This window comes from Globicephala melas, chromosome 16, assembly GCF_963455315.2.
Source record: "Globicephala melas chromosome 16, mGloMel1.2, whole genome shotgun sequence".
NCBI lineage: Eukaryota > Metazoa > Chordata > Mammalia > Artiodactyla > Delphinidae > Globicephala > Globicephala melas.
In genome coordinates this window covers 21,963,612-21,979,272 of record NC_083329.1, presented here as the reverse complement: position 1 = coordinate 21,979,272, position 15,661 = coordinate 21,963,612, and the positions used below count along the sequence as shown (strand labels likewise).

The window sequence follows — 15,661 nt, the reverse complement described above, 5'->3', positions numbered from 1 at the left end:
AGTCAAAGTGGTCCAAAAAAAATTAAGATTAGGTTCCAGGAGTACATGTATAATTAACTTGCCCAAATTTCAGTTTCAGCCAAATAGACACATTCACAATCCTGTTTACATGAGTTTTCTAACTTTACAAATTTATATTATTGTTTATGACATCCCTCTAGTGCAAAACGCGCCCCCTCCACCCCCCACAGAAATACGACAGTCATTAAAGTCCAGGTGAAATCATTTTATAAGATCTCCACCTCCTAAACTTGGGCTGCCAATTTCATATAATCCATCCAGCTACTCTGACTGGGTATCTACCATGTGTGAATGAAGAATCTATCTGCCTTTTTAGTCCCTCTTAGACTACTGAACTCACATGCATTTATATTCTTTCCCTAGATGGAATGAATACTCCTCGATATAGTTATTTTATACCAACAGTGCCTCATGCTGAGCACATAAACAGACATGGAGTCTAATATTTGTGGGGTTTTTTTGTTCTTTTCAATCTCATTGGAAGTGCACCTGCAATTATAACTATCCACACAAACACATTTGAAGGCAAAGAAAGCCAACCCCAAGTACCAATTCCCATACGTGGCTGAGTCGGAGCCACATGTCCCAACTCCTCCAGAGTTATCCACTTTGCCACAGTGCTCATGGCATCACTGTCTGAAGTACTGGCACATGAAGGGTTAAATTTTGGGTCATCTCCTCTGACACAACTGCAAAGGTGCATAGTTTTCATTTAGCCAAGTAAATTTGGCCCTCAGTGTGCCTCTGGCATCAGGGGGAAAATTAACCAACTGTCAAATAAAATACAAAAACCCAGTGGATTAAATGACTAATATTCTTGTGTCCTGAGCTGCTCAGCTTTGCCTCTGGTAACTGCACCATCCTGGACTAGATGCACTGTGGCTTGACTCCAGGAATGAAATTGTACATTCTGCTGAAAGGGGAGCCAGGCTGCTCGAGAGGAAAAAAAATACTAATTGTAAGTCTTTCCTATTTTTAGGCTAATGTGCATTTTATTTGGCAGTAAGGGCAGGTGCGAATAAAACTCCAATCCTGAGAATTTTAATTTGCTTCCTCAAAAATGCTCATGTCAGTAGAGACCCTGAAAAGTTGTTTATACTATTCTCCTCCCTTCAGGAAGAACCCCATACGTCTATAGCAGCTCAGACGGTTTTAACCCTAGAATATTCTCCTCACTCAGGAAAGTCTAGCAGTTCTTCAAATGTATGTAATTTGTAACATACAATTCCTCTGAGGGTAATTCTCAGGATGACCGCACTGACCCATGCATTTCACAAAGAGCATGCTAACATTTTACCTGTTTCCCTTTTGCCTTTTATGGCTACAGCCTCTCTCACATTTGCCTTTGTATACTTTTTGCCTCTAATTCTAATCCGATTGTATTTACTGTTGCTAGCCTTATACTCTACCTGAAATGTAAGTTCCTTAAAAGCTGGAGCTACATGTATTTTATAATGTATCTGCAGTACAGAGTACATGATATATTTTATAGCATTTATCCCATAAAATACATATACATATTGCGTGTGCACGCACACACATATGTACACACACATAAACATATGATAGCATAACTTCATTCAATGCCTTCCTAAAACGTAGACCTATCCTTCAGCCTAGCCACCAAGAGAAGAAAAGTCCTGAGATGGCCTGATTCTGAATGTTATCTATGTACATTTCTCTCACTATTTTAGCATATCACTAGCTAATGTTCTTCACTCTTTCAGGGTCATCCTTCCCTTGAAGCCTCTGAGAAAAGCTATGGGTTCTTAATTCCAAAAAAAAAAAATGATCACATCTCACATACACAAAGCACTGTCTCAAATTCCATGGGGGTTTCCTGATGGCCTGAAGCTTCCAGGTAAGAACTGCTCCTCCACAATGTCTTCCTTAGGGTCTAGCTTTTCCTTTGTGTGCTGTTTCAGATGCTTACAAAGCTCAAACAAGCAACCTGAGATCCACATTGCTGCCCCTCGCCCCACCGGCACAGGGTTCAAGCTGCTGCACAGAACAACCTGACAGCTGAGAAGAAACGTAGCGATGACTAAGTAGTTGTCTTTCCCTAGGACAACCGTGCACCACAGTCTCGAACAAGGGGATCACGCTCACCTTTTGGTCTTGGCTGTAAGCCAGAATCCAGTCCTCTTGCTTGGGGTGGAAAAGTAAGCTCTGGATGTAGAAGTTCAGCCGGTACTTTTGATAGGTTGCCCCTTCGTCCGAGCTGATCAGTAAACTGCTCTCAATCTCCGGGTCTGTGAGCAACATAATCTGCGGCAGAGAATTGTTCAGGGAAGAAAACAACAGAAAGTTAAGTGTGCCAATTTACGAGGCTTAAAAATGAGCTAAATGTTTGACAAGGGAGGGAAAAGGAACAGGCAAAGAACGCTTGGCCAAACAAGGACCTTGACTGTCAGGTTTGCTCTCCTACCTTGGACCAAGGCCGTGAAACTGTTTTCACCAAGAAATGAAAGAGGCGGGACAGACTGAAAGGAAGGAGGAGGAAATGTAGGAGTGCATTTTCTTCCCTCCTGTAGGGCTCCTTGGTTTTTTCCCCCAAGGTTATTTCCTTAATCTGAAATATTTCCCATTGTTCCCCTAACCCCAGCCCTCCTTCCTGCTGAGCCTTGTCTAGTCTCCCTTTTGGGGGGATGAAACTTGTCACAGTCTTTTGCGAGAAAGGTGGAATGAAGTAGAAAGAGGATGGAGTCCACGGTTTTTCTCTCCATCGCAAACCCTCCCGTTCACATCAACGATATCCCATGTCATCCTGCCTTTCGTCTGATTTTCTGAGTCTTGAGTCAAAGACTGTGCATTCGAAAGCCTGCTCTGGGTATTGTCCAAAGGCTCCTTTACCACCTGCTAACATATTAATAGTTTACTTATTTATTTTCTTTATTGTCTATATATTCTCTCTAGAACACAAACCCATGAGAATAGTGATATTTCTCTATTTTTATCCCCACAAGTGCCTTCCCAGCAGCTAGAATGGGGTCCAGCATATATTATATATTCAATAAATATTTGACATGAATGAACGAAAGTTAAAGGAATGAATGGAAAGTTTTTCAGAGTAGTCACATAGATCTAGAAAGATGCCCAGAGTAATTTGAGCAGATATGAATGTAAGTTCCATGGAAAAAGTCATTGGATGCCCTTCTCCATCTTTGGCCTATTGACAAAAGAATATGCTATACTCATGTAAAAATTCACAGCTCCAGAGGCTTGGGACTTTCTCCTTTTGAGGGTTAACCTTGGCCATAGCAGTGTGAACAATCCACAACAGGAGCAAGACAGAGGAGCTGCTCTGAAAACAGCTTTTTACTTTCTTGTTTCACGCCTCTAGGCATATGTGATAAAGCACCTCATTCCCGACTCTGCAGGTTGCCTTTCACTCAGTCAAAGTGCACACCTTATGCCTCCAGTCAGGTGGCCTTAATGCTGCCCACTGACTTCTTCCCCAACAGCTTATTCATTGGCACTTTCTGAGTTTGGTTTGGAGAAGCATGAAAGATGTGCTTAATGTGTGGCCGTATGAAGAGAGATCACTGCAGCCCAGGGTTTAAAGATTACCAGCTAAGGATGTGGCGGTTCCAGGAAAAGGAGAGAGAGAGAGAAAGGAAGAAAAAAAAAAAAAAAAAAAACTAGAGCCCTGTCGTAAGAGAACAGAGTGCCAGGCAAACGCACAGGGCTTTCTCAGGCATTTGGAGGCAATCATATTAAAACCTCAGGACAGTTAGTGTCATATTCCAAAGTGGTGTCCGATCACGGCAAATGGCACACAACGATCTCACACCAGACACGCTCAGCCTGAACTCTGTTTATGTTACCCAGGATGAATTTCAGGTTCCTCGGTGTTCTTTCACCCTGCCCTTCTCGAAGAGGAGAAAGGGACGGATGAAGTGGAGTGAGTGGAACGCTGTGGCTGTCAGCTCTGTTCCGGACAAGACGAAGAGCACACACAATACTGGAGACTAATTGCCTCCCCTCCCATGTTCTGGTGAAGCCACTGTCCATCGACCATAAATTCGGACAAAGTAATAGGTCTCTCTGTCTTGTAGTCACCAAGCAGACAGTGTTCCCTTTCCGGATAACTGATGCAGAACCATCAGGTAATCTGCTGAGTACAAACTTCCGTGTCATCAGTAAAGTCTATTGTAGGTACTAAGGATGATCAGATGGCTCCTAAATTCACAAGAATATTTCCAGGGGATTTCATATTTACTGGCACACAAAAGCTGTCATTTTCCAAAAACAAATAAGTCATCAAATGATCATATTGCTTTATGTCTCCAACCACAATTAACAATAATATATAACAGCCTTTTGCACTACTGCCAGCAAGTAATTTCTATGATAATATGAACAGGCTCAATTTTATAAAGCATCTATTATCTCAGGCAAGGTGATTTTCCCCACTCCCCTGCTTTTCTATTTCCCTGTAAACCAGAATATGTTTACTCTCTTCCCACAAGTGCGGATCTCACCACCTGCTTCTCCTGGCAGACTACTTCATCAAAATAAAAACCCTGGGCCTACAGAATATCATCAAATCAAGTTGATTATTTATCATTTATTTAAAATACTTCTGATACTCATTTATACTCTGAGTCAACAAACTGTATGAGATATTCTGCATCTAAGTACTATTGGATGGGGGAGGTAGAATAATACAAATATTTTCAAACATATGGTTATTTAACATTAAGTAAATATAACTCCTGGCTTCCTCAGTCTTTTCTTCTGGGTACTAAAAATATGTAGACCAAAATCTCACCATTTCTTTACAGTCTTCACCTAAAACCTTCTATTTGGGAATTTGACATTTTGGAAATTATAGAAGATGTCAGGATATTCCCCCCTGTAAGATTTACAGATGTATCTGTATTAGACAAACCTTCCAGTGGTTCCTCTTTCAAATCTCTGCTCCAATCCACTCAAAACAAACAGGTCAGTCTGGATCCATTTTTGTTTAGCCATTTTTTATTGCAAAAACAACTTTGTAAGACTGCCAGTAGAATTCAAAATAAAAGAAAAATAGGGACTTCCCTGGTGGCACAGTGGTTAAGAATCCGCCTGCCAATGCAGGGGACATGCCATGACCCCTGGTCCGGGAAGATCCCACATGCTGCGGAGCAACTAAGCCTGTGCGCCACAACTTCTGAGCCTGCGCGCCACAACTACTGAGCCCACAAGCCACAACTACTGAAGCCCACGCACTTAGAGCTCGTGCTCCACAACAAGAGAGGCCACCGCAATGAGAAGCCCACGCACCACAATGAAGAGTTGCCCTGCTCACCGCAACTAGAGAAAGCCTGTGCGCAGCAATGAAGACCCAACGCAGCCATAAATAAACAAACTTACAAAGAAAAATAAATTGACCCTATCCCATCAACAAGTGAAACCATGTTTGTGCCCCCTTCTACTCCTTTATCCGCAGCTACATATCATATCATGGATTGAGTTTTTGCTTGTTTTTTTTTTTCATTTAATATTATGGCCTATATTCATTTCCACCTGAACTGTAAACACACAAATGCATACACACACATTAATACACACACATTAATACACACCACTGTATACAATGTATTTCAATTGCTTAATCACAAGCTCCAACACAGTTAGGTTACAACTGGTTCAGTGGTTGAACCATAGTAAGTGCTTAATGAACTATTAACTGGATTAGTGGAATCTTATTATTTCAGTCTTCAAATTAGAATCCTTTAGTAATTATATTTCAAATGAGTTAAAGTTTGTTCTGTCATGTTGTAGTTTATGAAAAGTAAATATGTTAGTAAGCAAATAAAGAATTTAAGACCTAAATAGAAAATGTTTAACCCATTTGAGAAAAAAGATACAGTGTAAATAATAAGTGTGATCCAATCTTTAGACGAAAATGATGCCCTTTATAAATAAAGTTCTAAGCCATCAGTATGGGCTTCCTTGGTGGCGCAGTGGTTGAGAATCTGCCTGCCAATGCAGGGGACATGGGTTCGAGCCCTGGCCTGGGAGGATCCCACATGCCGTGGAGAAACTGGGCCCGTGAGCCACAACTACTGAGCCTGCGCGTCTGGAGCCTGTGCTCCGCAACAAGAGAGGCCGCGATAGTGAGAGGCCCGCGTACCATGATGAAGAGTGGCCCCCGCTTGCTGCAACTGGAGAAAGCCCTCGCACAGAAACGAAGACCCAACACAGCCAAAAATAAATAAATAAATTTATTTAAAAAAAATAATAATAAAGTTCTATCTTCTCAAGATGGTATTCTACTAGGAAATATTATCAAAATAGAAACTTCAAATTAGTGAATATTCCTCAAAAAATAATAGATTACATTCCTTAAATATATTCAGTGATCCCTGTTTTTGTTGATTTACATTGGCTATCTTCTTTTGGCTTTCTTTTTTCTCCTTTTTTAATTAATTAATTTATTTTTGGCTGTATTGGGTCTTCGTTGTTGCACATGGGCTTTCTCTAGCTGTGGCGAGCAGGGGTTACTCTTCGTTGTGGTGCACGGGCTTCTCATTGTGGTGGCTTCTCTTGTTGTGGAGCATGGGCTATAGGCGTGTGGGCTTCAGTAGCTGTGGCATGCGGACTCAGTAGTTGTGGCCCACAGGCTCTAGAGCACAGGCTCAGTAGTTGTGGCACATGGGCCTAGTTGCTAAATGGCATGTGGGATCTTCCCAGACCAGGGCTCGAACCCATGTCCCCTGCATAGGCAGATTCTTAACCACTGCTCCACCAGGGAAGCTCCCTTCTTTTGGCTTTTCATGTGACTCTGAATAAATGGTGTTTTGCTGTGTTTAATCCTCTGCATTCTGGAATACAATCTGAATGACAGAACTTTAAAAGACCTTTATAAAAGGCATGACTCCAAACTCTGCAGGATTCCTGAAGTGAGCTCTCTAAAAAGAGGGCTTGTTTTCCTAGCATAAAGCTTGTTCCACAGTAGGTCCATCCATCTTTGTAAATGAACAAATGAAGGAATAAAGCAATGAGTCCTCCTCGTCCCTGCTTCTGCTAAATGCAGTTCATGGATCCCTGGGACACTGAGAGTTCTGAGTCCTCTGAAACAAATCTCTGCTGTGCTACTTGGAAGTAAGTGGGGTGGGTAGAGACAATGGGAAGAGTCTGCCCTTAACGGGAAAGTAATTATTCTCTGTTCAGATCAGCCCATGAGTGATTAGAACCAGTTTACTCCTGTCCTGCAGGGTGTGCTGCACTCACTGCACCTACAGGTGAACTGTTTTCCATAGAAAGTCAATAATGGTGACACCGGCTCCCACCACCCAATTCTAAGCAATCGTTCATCATCCACTTCAGGGGAAGGGAAAAACTTTATTTGCTCTTCCTAGAGGTGATAAATGAACGTGAAATGCAATTTATAGATTTCAAATATGTCACTTCTACCTTTTTTTTGGATATTAGTCCTTCTGAAAGCTCAGCGTCATCAAACATCAAATGCATCTCCACTCTCTTTGACTTGCTCCAGGTTCAAAATAGGGTTAAATGATGTAATTCTACAAAACGCTGCTTGACAGCTTCCTGATCCTTCCAGGTGTCTACTCAGAACATTCCTCCCAGAAGAGCGTTCTTACCATTTAGTCTTCCAGATTCTTTTCCTAGGTGTGTTGTTCTTGGTATTCCATTATCTACCTATTTAGGCAGGGTGGAGTCATTAATAAGAGGCAGCTTCACCACCCCAAGGCATACATTTTTTTCCCACCATTTCTTTGGTCCTAGAGCAAAGAGTATTTACTTTATGTGTTGTTTATTATTTGTTTGCTCATTTGTCTACTCCTTGTCATTCACGGACTGGAATCAAGAAGAGGTAATATACTAGGGATATCTCTCTTGCTTTGCTCAAGGCTTAACTCAGACCCAGATGCCCATATCACAGGTGCATAATAAGTAATTTCCATAGTGATAATGACAATGACAAAGGAAATAACAGTAGCAGCAATTGGGCACTCTAGTTATCTAGCCACTCCATTCAAACAAAAATCTATCTATAAATAGTATAAGAGGCTATCTGCAAAACTCTGGCTCCAATATAAAAAACAAATTAAGCAAAATATAATCAGAGCAAGTAAATAATTGGCTGACCCATGTGGATGGAAGAGCTGCCTATTCCGAATGTGAGGTGGGCATTTACCCTTCCCAGATGAGCTGAGGGTGAAAGCAACAAGTGCTTAGCAATGGGCAACTGTTTGGAGGACAGTATTAGGGAAAGTTACACAGGATCCCAGAATGACCCATGAAAAGGAAGTCACTGAAGTATGAACAACAGTGAGAAAAGGAGAGGAAAGTTATTAAAAAGAAAAAGGTTCAATCAAGTAAACACGGATAGAAAAGAGTCTGTAGAAAGACGTACCCAGTGAGCAATCACTTGTCCTAAGTCCCACTCTCACCCTCTCCCCCAAACTCAGTGAAGCTCACCTAATGTTAAGTAACCCACCCATGTTCATTAACACGAAGGAGGGTCATTCAATACTAAGAGATCATCTTCTTGTGACCTGAATATTGATTCAATGAAATTGGAGAGAAACAATAGACCATCTTCTTGTGACCTGAATATTGATTCAATGAAATTGGAGAGAAACTTTTGCACTGTATTCTGTAAGTTTACTTCTGAACTTTTTTTTTTTTATGAGGACTCAAAGCTTTTGAATTTTCAGGGGGAAAAAAAGAGTTTTCAAGAAGTGTATCAAACAATTTCAGTCCTTCATACTTCTCTTAATAGCCTTAGAAGACCCAACCTATTACCTATTATGTAATAATAATGATAATTCAGTCAATACTCCTTTTGCCAAACCCTGTAAGGTACAGAATAGTAACACTCACCAGAAATGATAACATATGGGTTACATATCGGTTACACTCCTTGGAAGACAGTTCAAGAAAGAAAGTTTATGGAAGATTGCTTCCGATTTGGGACTATGGAACACAACCCTCTCTTTCGAGTTAACTTAGAGAATCTCAAACTAAAAAACACCATTTCGCTGTGAGACTCTGTTCCCATTACTGTGGTCCTCTGCATGCATGTGGACAGGTTGATATGCTGGGCTGAGTGTGGGGATACTGAACCACATCCTTGTTTTCCACAAGAAGAGCCATGACCGAATCCTAAACCTGACCTTTGTCAATGTTGTGGGTGTGTGTACTTCCTCAGAAAAGAGGAAGAAAGTGAGTTTAGTGAATCCCACTCATGCCATGAGAAGAAGGAAAAACAAACCATAAATATATACTATAATCACAGTATCCCATGGGGCCTAACTCCAAAGATGGATTTGGGTTTCATTTCTGCCATGTCTCTGATGCCAATTTGAAGATCTCACAGCTCACTTAATCTTTTTTTGAGCCTCCGTTTCATCATTGAGGGTAGTGATACTATAAAAAAGTTCATATGTATTGAGCATCTGCTATGTACCAGGCACTCCACTAAACCTTTAAAATATATTACCTCATTAAACTGTTAAAATACTTCAGATCGATATTACGTCCATTTGACAGAAGAGGAAATGAGGCTTTGAGGAATGAGGTGATTTGCTTAAGGTCACACTGCTGATCAGGGGTAAAGATATCTATGGGATCAAATAAGATCATCTGTGTGAAAGCAACGTTAAGCTTTGTGCCAATGATACCATTATTACTTCACAAAGAATGTCACATTAGTACTGTACGTTCTGATAAAATGCGATAGTTGAGTTCTAAAAAAGAAAGAGATAAATCTTGTTTTACAAATATCTCATAAAAGTATTGCCTAGATGGGAAGAAGTGGGGAGGCAATCAGGGACTAGGAGTTAAATAATGGAGATTCAATAACAAGATGATTGGTAAGATATTCTTGAAGAAATATAGATAATTTGGGGAGGGGGCTTTAAATATAAATCTATGGAAGCAAAGTACCCAGTCCTGGTTCACACTCAGATTTTTCACAACGGTGTTGGCCTCCTCTTCCTTATTCTTCTACCTTCGCTCCTCCATAAAACTGGTTTTATTCTTTATCATAAGTAGGGGTGAGAAAAAAATGATAGAAATGGTCAAAAAAGCTCTGACCTAATGACAGTACAGGTAAGGAAACAAACATTTCCATACAAGCTTGTTCTCAAAAAAGTTTATGCTGTGGACCTTCCCTGGTGGTGCAGTGGTTGAGAGTCTGCCTGTTAATGCAGTGGACACGGGTTTGTGCCCCAGTCCGGGAAGATCCCACATGCCACGGATCAATAAAGCCCGCACGTCACAACTACTGAGCCTAAGCTCTAGAGTCCGCAAGCCACAACTACTGAGCCCACGTGCCACTACTACTGAAGCCCGCACACCTAGGGCCTGTGCTCCGCAACAAGAGAAGCCACCGCAATGAGAAGCCTGCGCACGGCAACAAAGAGGAGCCCCCGCTCGCCGCAACTGGGGGAAAGCCCGTGCGCAGCAATGAAGACCCAATGCAGCCAAAAATAAAATAAATAAATTAAAAAAAAGAAAAACACCATTTACTTAAAAAAAAAAAAAAGAAATTCTAGTCTGTGGATTTTCAGGATACATAAACTGCCCAGATTAAATTATAGAAGAATATATCCACTAAATATTCATTAAAATGTGCATAATTAACTGTTCAGTAAGAGAGCCCATATCTAGGCATTTCAATCCCATCATTTAATTAAGGATCTCATGCTATAAAAAATGAGTTTCTTAAGAGCAAAACCAGTTCTTGTCCCTTTATGTTCACAACAGAACCACCAATATCAATTACGACACAATCTAGCAAAAAAACGGAATATTTACTGTTGTCTTGGGTCTTAAAATAAACCGACTGACTTTTTAGGTAGCCTTGGACCAAAACAACAAAAGGTCATTTGTGAATGGTTGAATGGTAAATGTGTCCCAGAAACCTACAGCAAGTTTAACTTTCATTGTGCCCAGGCTGGTATAAAACCGTCTACAATTTTCATTTTATGTTTTTTATTTTATATGCATCCTGCTGTGTAGCTCAATTCCTATGGCTACTAGGCCAACCCTACAAAACACTCATCTGCTCCAAGTTACTACCAACGGGGAATCCACACTTTAAGAAAATATCTACAAAACCAGCCCTCTTGACTTCAGTGGCATTTTTCAGCCCCACGATTCAAAAGGAATAAAAAGGATCCCCAAAAAGGGTTCAAAAAGAACAAAAATTTTGCCTTCATAGAACCTTTGCAAACACATGATCTTTATGTATCTGGGCTAATATCTTTTATGGATCTAGTCACCACAGTTGCTCAGAAGTTAGCATCCTTAATAATCAGAATGATACCTAATCAAGGTGCTATCATACAATCTAATTATAGAAGTTCCATTCTATTTTGTGACTATGTAAAAGCATTTTCCTATTGAGATTCATGTTTGTGATGGGTTGAATGTGCCCATAAAGATACCATCATTTACAAAGTTGACTGATCTTGATTTAAGAGCTGCTTTGACCATACGAGAGACTGTTCACAGGCAGTTTGGTTTTCTCCGACTGGATCAGAGATGAGGTGAATATATGTCATATTTTGTCCTGTAGAGTCCTGGTTTCCTCCTACTGTACCATCATAAATATTATTACTGACACTCAGAAATATATGGTTTGGACTATAAATTATATGGTCATCCTACAGAGTGGAAGATTTCTTTATCTGAAACCCTCAGAGAATTCTTCCCAAAAGTGAATTTTCCCAGTAACTGAGCAACTTTTAAAAAACAGTGACCATGTCTAATTAAAGAAGAAAGTGCTATGTAACGTTTAAATGAAAATGACATGTATGTTATATACATGAGGTCCTACAAACTCATGGATAGACCACACCTTCCTTGACAGAATATACCATATATCATTTACCATTCCCTGAAATCCAGGGTCGTGAAAATACAACTCAGTTAATTCATTTGACTACAATATAGCAATGCTTTCTGGAACTACTGAAGTGTGCTGAGCTCTCCGCTGAACATGAAATAGTTTTCTAGGTTCAAATAATTCCCCATACTCCACCCATTAATTCCATACTTTTCCACTGTCAGACAGGCTCCTACTAATATAATAGAAACCTCTTTTCCACCTTCAATCTAAATAATTCTTCTGATGACATATTTTATTAAATTAAGAACACATTCTCAAAGGAAACCCTGTTCTAAAATCAATTTATGTTTTTTCTAGAACCCTCACTCAAATATCTTGATCACCAAATGAAGCCTTGCCTGTATAACACTGATGGCCACTTGCCTGTTCTTAGACATTCTAGAATTTCAGTTGTGTGGACCAGCCTATAAACCTGGCAGGCTCTTCTTTGGAGCCCACATTAATCATCATGTTTTCCTCTGAAGGTCACATGTGAACTGTGTCAGGCTGCAGCTTAGTCTTGTCACTGGGGAGCCTCTCAAACCTGGCCCCTCCTCAGTTCACAAACAGCTGGTACTGAATCTAATTCCTTCAATTCAGAGTAAAAGGAAGAAGAAAAGAGTGCTCCTAATGATAGGGGTGTAGGCTTTAAGTTAGCTGGCAGGTGTCCAGTGTTTGATAAATATCAATGTACCAATGATACAATAACTTTGTTTCTTTTAAATTATTCATTTTATTTGCTTTAAAATTTAGTATTTTTTTCAAGTTTGAGTAAGAATTAACGTGTTCATTGCAGAAAAGTTTGAAAAATGCCACCTCAAAAGTACTCAGAAATAAGAAAAGAAAAATCACTCAAACATCACTATGCAGAAGACATAATTGTCACTAACATTTTGAAGTTTGCTTTTACAATATTTGTTTCCATGCATATATAGATACACACACATACATAAATGGGAGGGAGACAGAGAAAGACAGACAGACAGACACACACACACATACATACACACACACACACACACACACACACACACACACACACACACACACACGGGGAGGAGGGAAAAGAGAGAAAGATTGGTTTACATAGCAAGAGAGAGTTCCAAGTGATACTTTCTGCTTTTTAACCTGCTTTTTCCACCTTAAAACTACATTGCAAACATTTTCCAGGCTATTAAATATTCTTTAGTATTATCATTTTTTATTGGCTACTATTATAGCCAATTCAAATTCTATTGAATTTGATTGATGGAAACACCACTATGCAATTAATCCCTTATTAGAAGGTTTTTAAATTTCACTGATATACTCTTATGACCTAATGTACATTAACACTTCTGTACATCAACTATTATTTCTTCAAGTAATTTCCTTAAAGTAGAATTTATGTTTCAAAGAATAGAAAGTTTGTTACCTCTTTGGATACATATTACCAAATGTCTCTCAGAAAAAGAGAATACTAATTCATGGTTCCCTATCAGGGACATAGGAAGTACCTATCACCAACACTACCTTTTTTTTTTTTTTTTTCCTCCTCTCTCTTTATAATGTTTTCTAAGCTGACCAGGGAAAAAGGTATATTTTGTGTCAAGACACATTACTAATGATAGTGAATTTTTCTTCCCTCCCCCGCTCCTTTTCTTCCTTTTGCCATGTGTGTTTAGTCATTTGAATATCCTCATTTGGTAGACTGCCAGTTCACTGTTTTTCTCCATTTTAAATCATGATTGTTACTCTTTTTCTTATTGATTTATATATATATTGCCATTCTTACTTCATAGTCTATTTGTAACAGTCTATCTATGCACATTTTCAATCTTCATCTAAGTTTCTAGAAAAAAGCAAGAAAGTATCATTCTGCACATATTATACAGGAGTAGACATAGAAGACCCCTGATAAGCATTTCAAGTTTGAAGGCAATTAAGAGATTAAAAACTCTAAATCACACAGGCACTTCAGTAATTGTGTTCCCTGAATAAAGGAGCCACAGAAAACATGATTTCTCCATCTTGACTCTATCATCAATTCATAGGCAAACCTTTCCTGTAACCCATTTATCATAAATTGTAAGATGTTAAAAAAATACTTCACTTCACAAAAAAACCCTGCAAGTTAAGCTACTATTTAAGAAGATTTTATACATACATGACATTTTCATTTAAACTTTACACAGCCCTTTACGAATGCTAATTAAGATATTCCAACTGGAAATTGAAGCAAACCACAAGGGAGTGAAATTAGGCAGTGAGGGACATGATAACTTCTCCAAGACAATTTCAGAGCATTTTTGGCATTTGTATGGCTAACACCCAAGAACCTGGTTCCCAGGTACTGCCTTCTAAACATGAGACCACCAAATAAGCAGGTCTTCTAACCAGTGAGTATGAGCTCAGAGTGGTTATTAACCAACATGTGCAAATGTGTCTGCAACACATGAGAAACTGTCAACTAAACTGAATATTCCCTCTTTGATACAATTTACATTGAATTCATAATTGAGGCACTAAATGGAACCTTATAATCTGTCTTATCTACAGGATATTTTAACAAAAATACAGAAATACCCTCAACAAAATTCTTAGATTCGGCCTTCAGGTATTTCAAGAACGAATAGAAAACCATGACTTTTGAAATATAAAGGATTTTTTGAGAAAAATGTTTTCACTCCACTCTAGGCCAGATGTTCACCATTCAACCATTTCTTTCTTCTCTCTTTCTCTCTTTTTTTCTTCTCATTTATTTAAGTAAGTTTTAGGCACCAAGTGATAGCTATTGTACTTAAGACTGGGGATTAAATTATAAATGAGACACTGAAATGCCTCACTACACTGTGAATTCTTCTACAACTGGCTCTGCCACAGAAATAAGAGGTAAAATTCAGGGGGAAATGCAGTCGTACAGGTAGTAACACATACGAAGTATTGTGAGAACACAAAAAAGTAATTTTTTTCCTGTTGTTGGAATGAGGGAAGGAGCCACTGTGCACTGGATTCTACAATGGGTTTTGAAGGAATGTGTAGGTATTTGATAGAAGGGGCGGGAAGGATTTCACGGCAGAGGAGTCAACCTCTGCAAAGACAGAGAAGTGTGAACACACACTGCATGCTCAGGTAATAGTGTAACAGGGAAGAGCCAGATCTGACTACATGTTGGATCTGCTTCTTTTACTTTAACCTTTGCTTTCCGCTGCTTTTGTTCACTAAAAGGATACTGCCTTTACATAATGGCCTGCCTCCGGGAACCCTGTCCCTCTTCCTGAATGTTAAACCAAAGTGCCTTTGTTCCAGGAAACATGCAGACCCTGTCCACCTGTGGATGACTGCAAGAAAGAAGAAATTAACACATCCCTTCCCCGAGGCTGGCCATTCCAGGGGACATTTGCAAATCTTATGGGCTTTTTACTTTACTTCCTCATCTCCTCCCCCTCTCTGTTCTATAAAAGAAACTGGCATCCAAACCCCGATAAGATGGTTATTTTGAGACTTTAGTCTGCCATCTTCTCAGTCTGCCGCCTTTCCAAATAAAGTCGTCTTCCTTGCCTCAACACCTCGTCTCCGATTTATTGGCCTGTCTGTCGTGCAGCGAGCAGTGCAGCTTGGACTGGGTAACAATAGCAAGTTCCGCAGTATGCCAGAAGTTAGGTAAAGCAGTCTACAGCCAAGTTAAAAGAGCTTTACTAGCCATGCAAAGGGGTCTTGACTTAAATAGCCAAAGGGAGTTTATTTATTCTGAGCCATACACACCAATTCAAGATTTTAAAGCGGGAAATAAAAAGACTACAGCTC

The 15,661-nt window shown here is 39.7% G+C and overlaps 1 protein-coding gene across 9 annotated transcripts in view; it reads right to left on the bottom strand.

Moving 5' to 3' along the window:
• LOC115844941 (VPS10 domain-containing receptor SorCS1) overlaps window positions 1-15,661 on the bottom strand; it is a 790,264-nt gene that overhangs the window by 216,340 nt on the left and 558,263 nt on the right. For all 9 annotated transcript variants that reach the window (XM_060285969.1, XM_060285968.1, XM_060285966.1 and 6 more), the window contains one exon: window positions 2,131-2,289. In XM_060285969.1, the coding sequence (XP_060141952.1) occupies window positions 2,131-2,286 (156 nt within the window). In that variant the 5' untranslated portion in view covers window positions 2,287-2,289. The remainder of the gene's footprint in view (window positions 1-2,130; window positions 2,290-15,661) is intronic.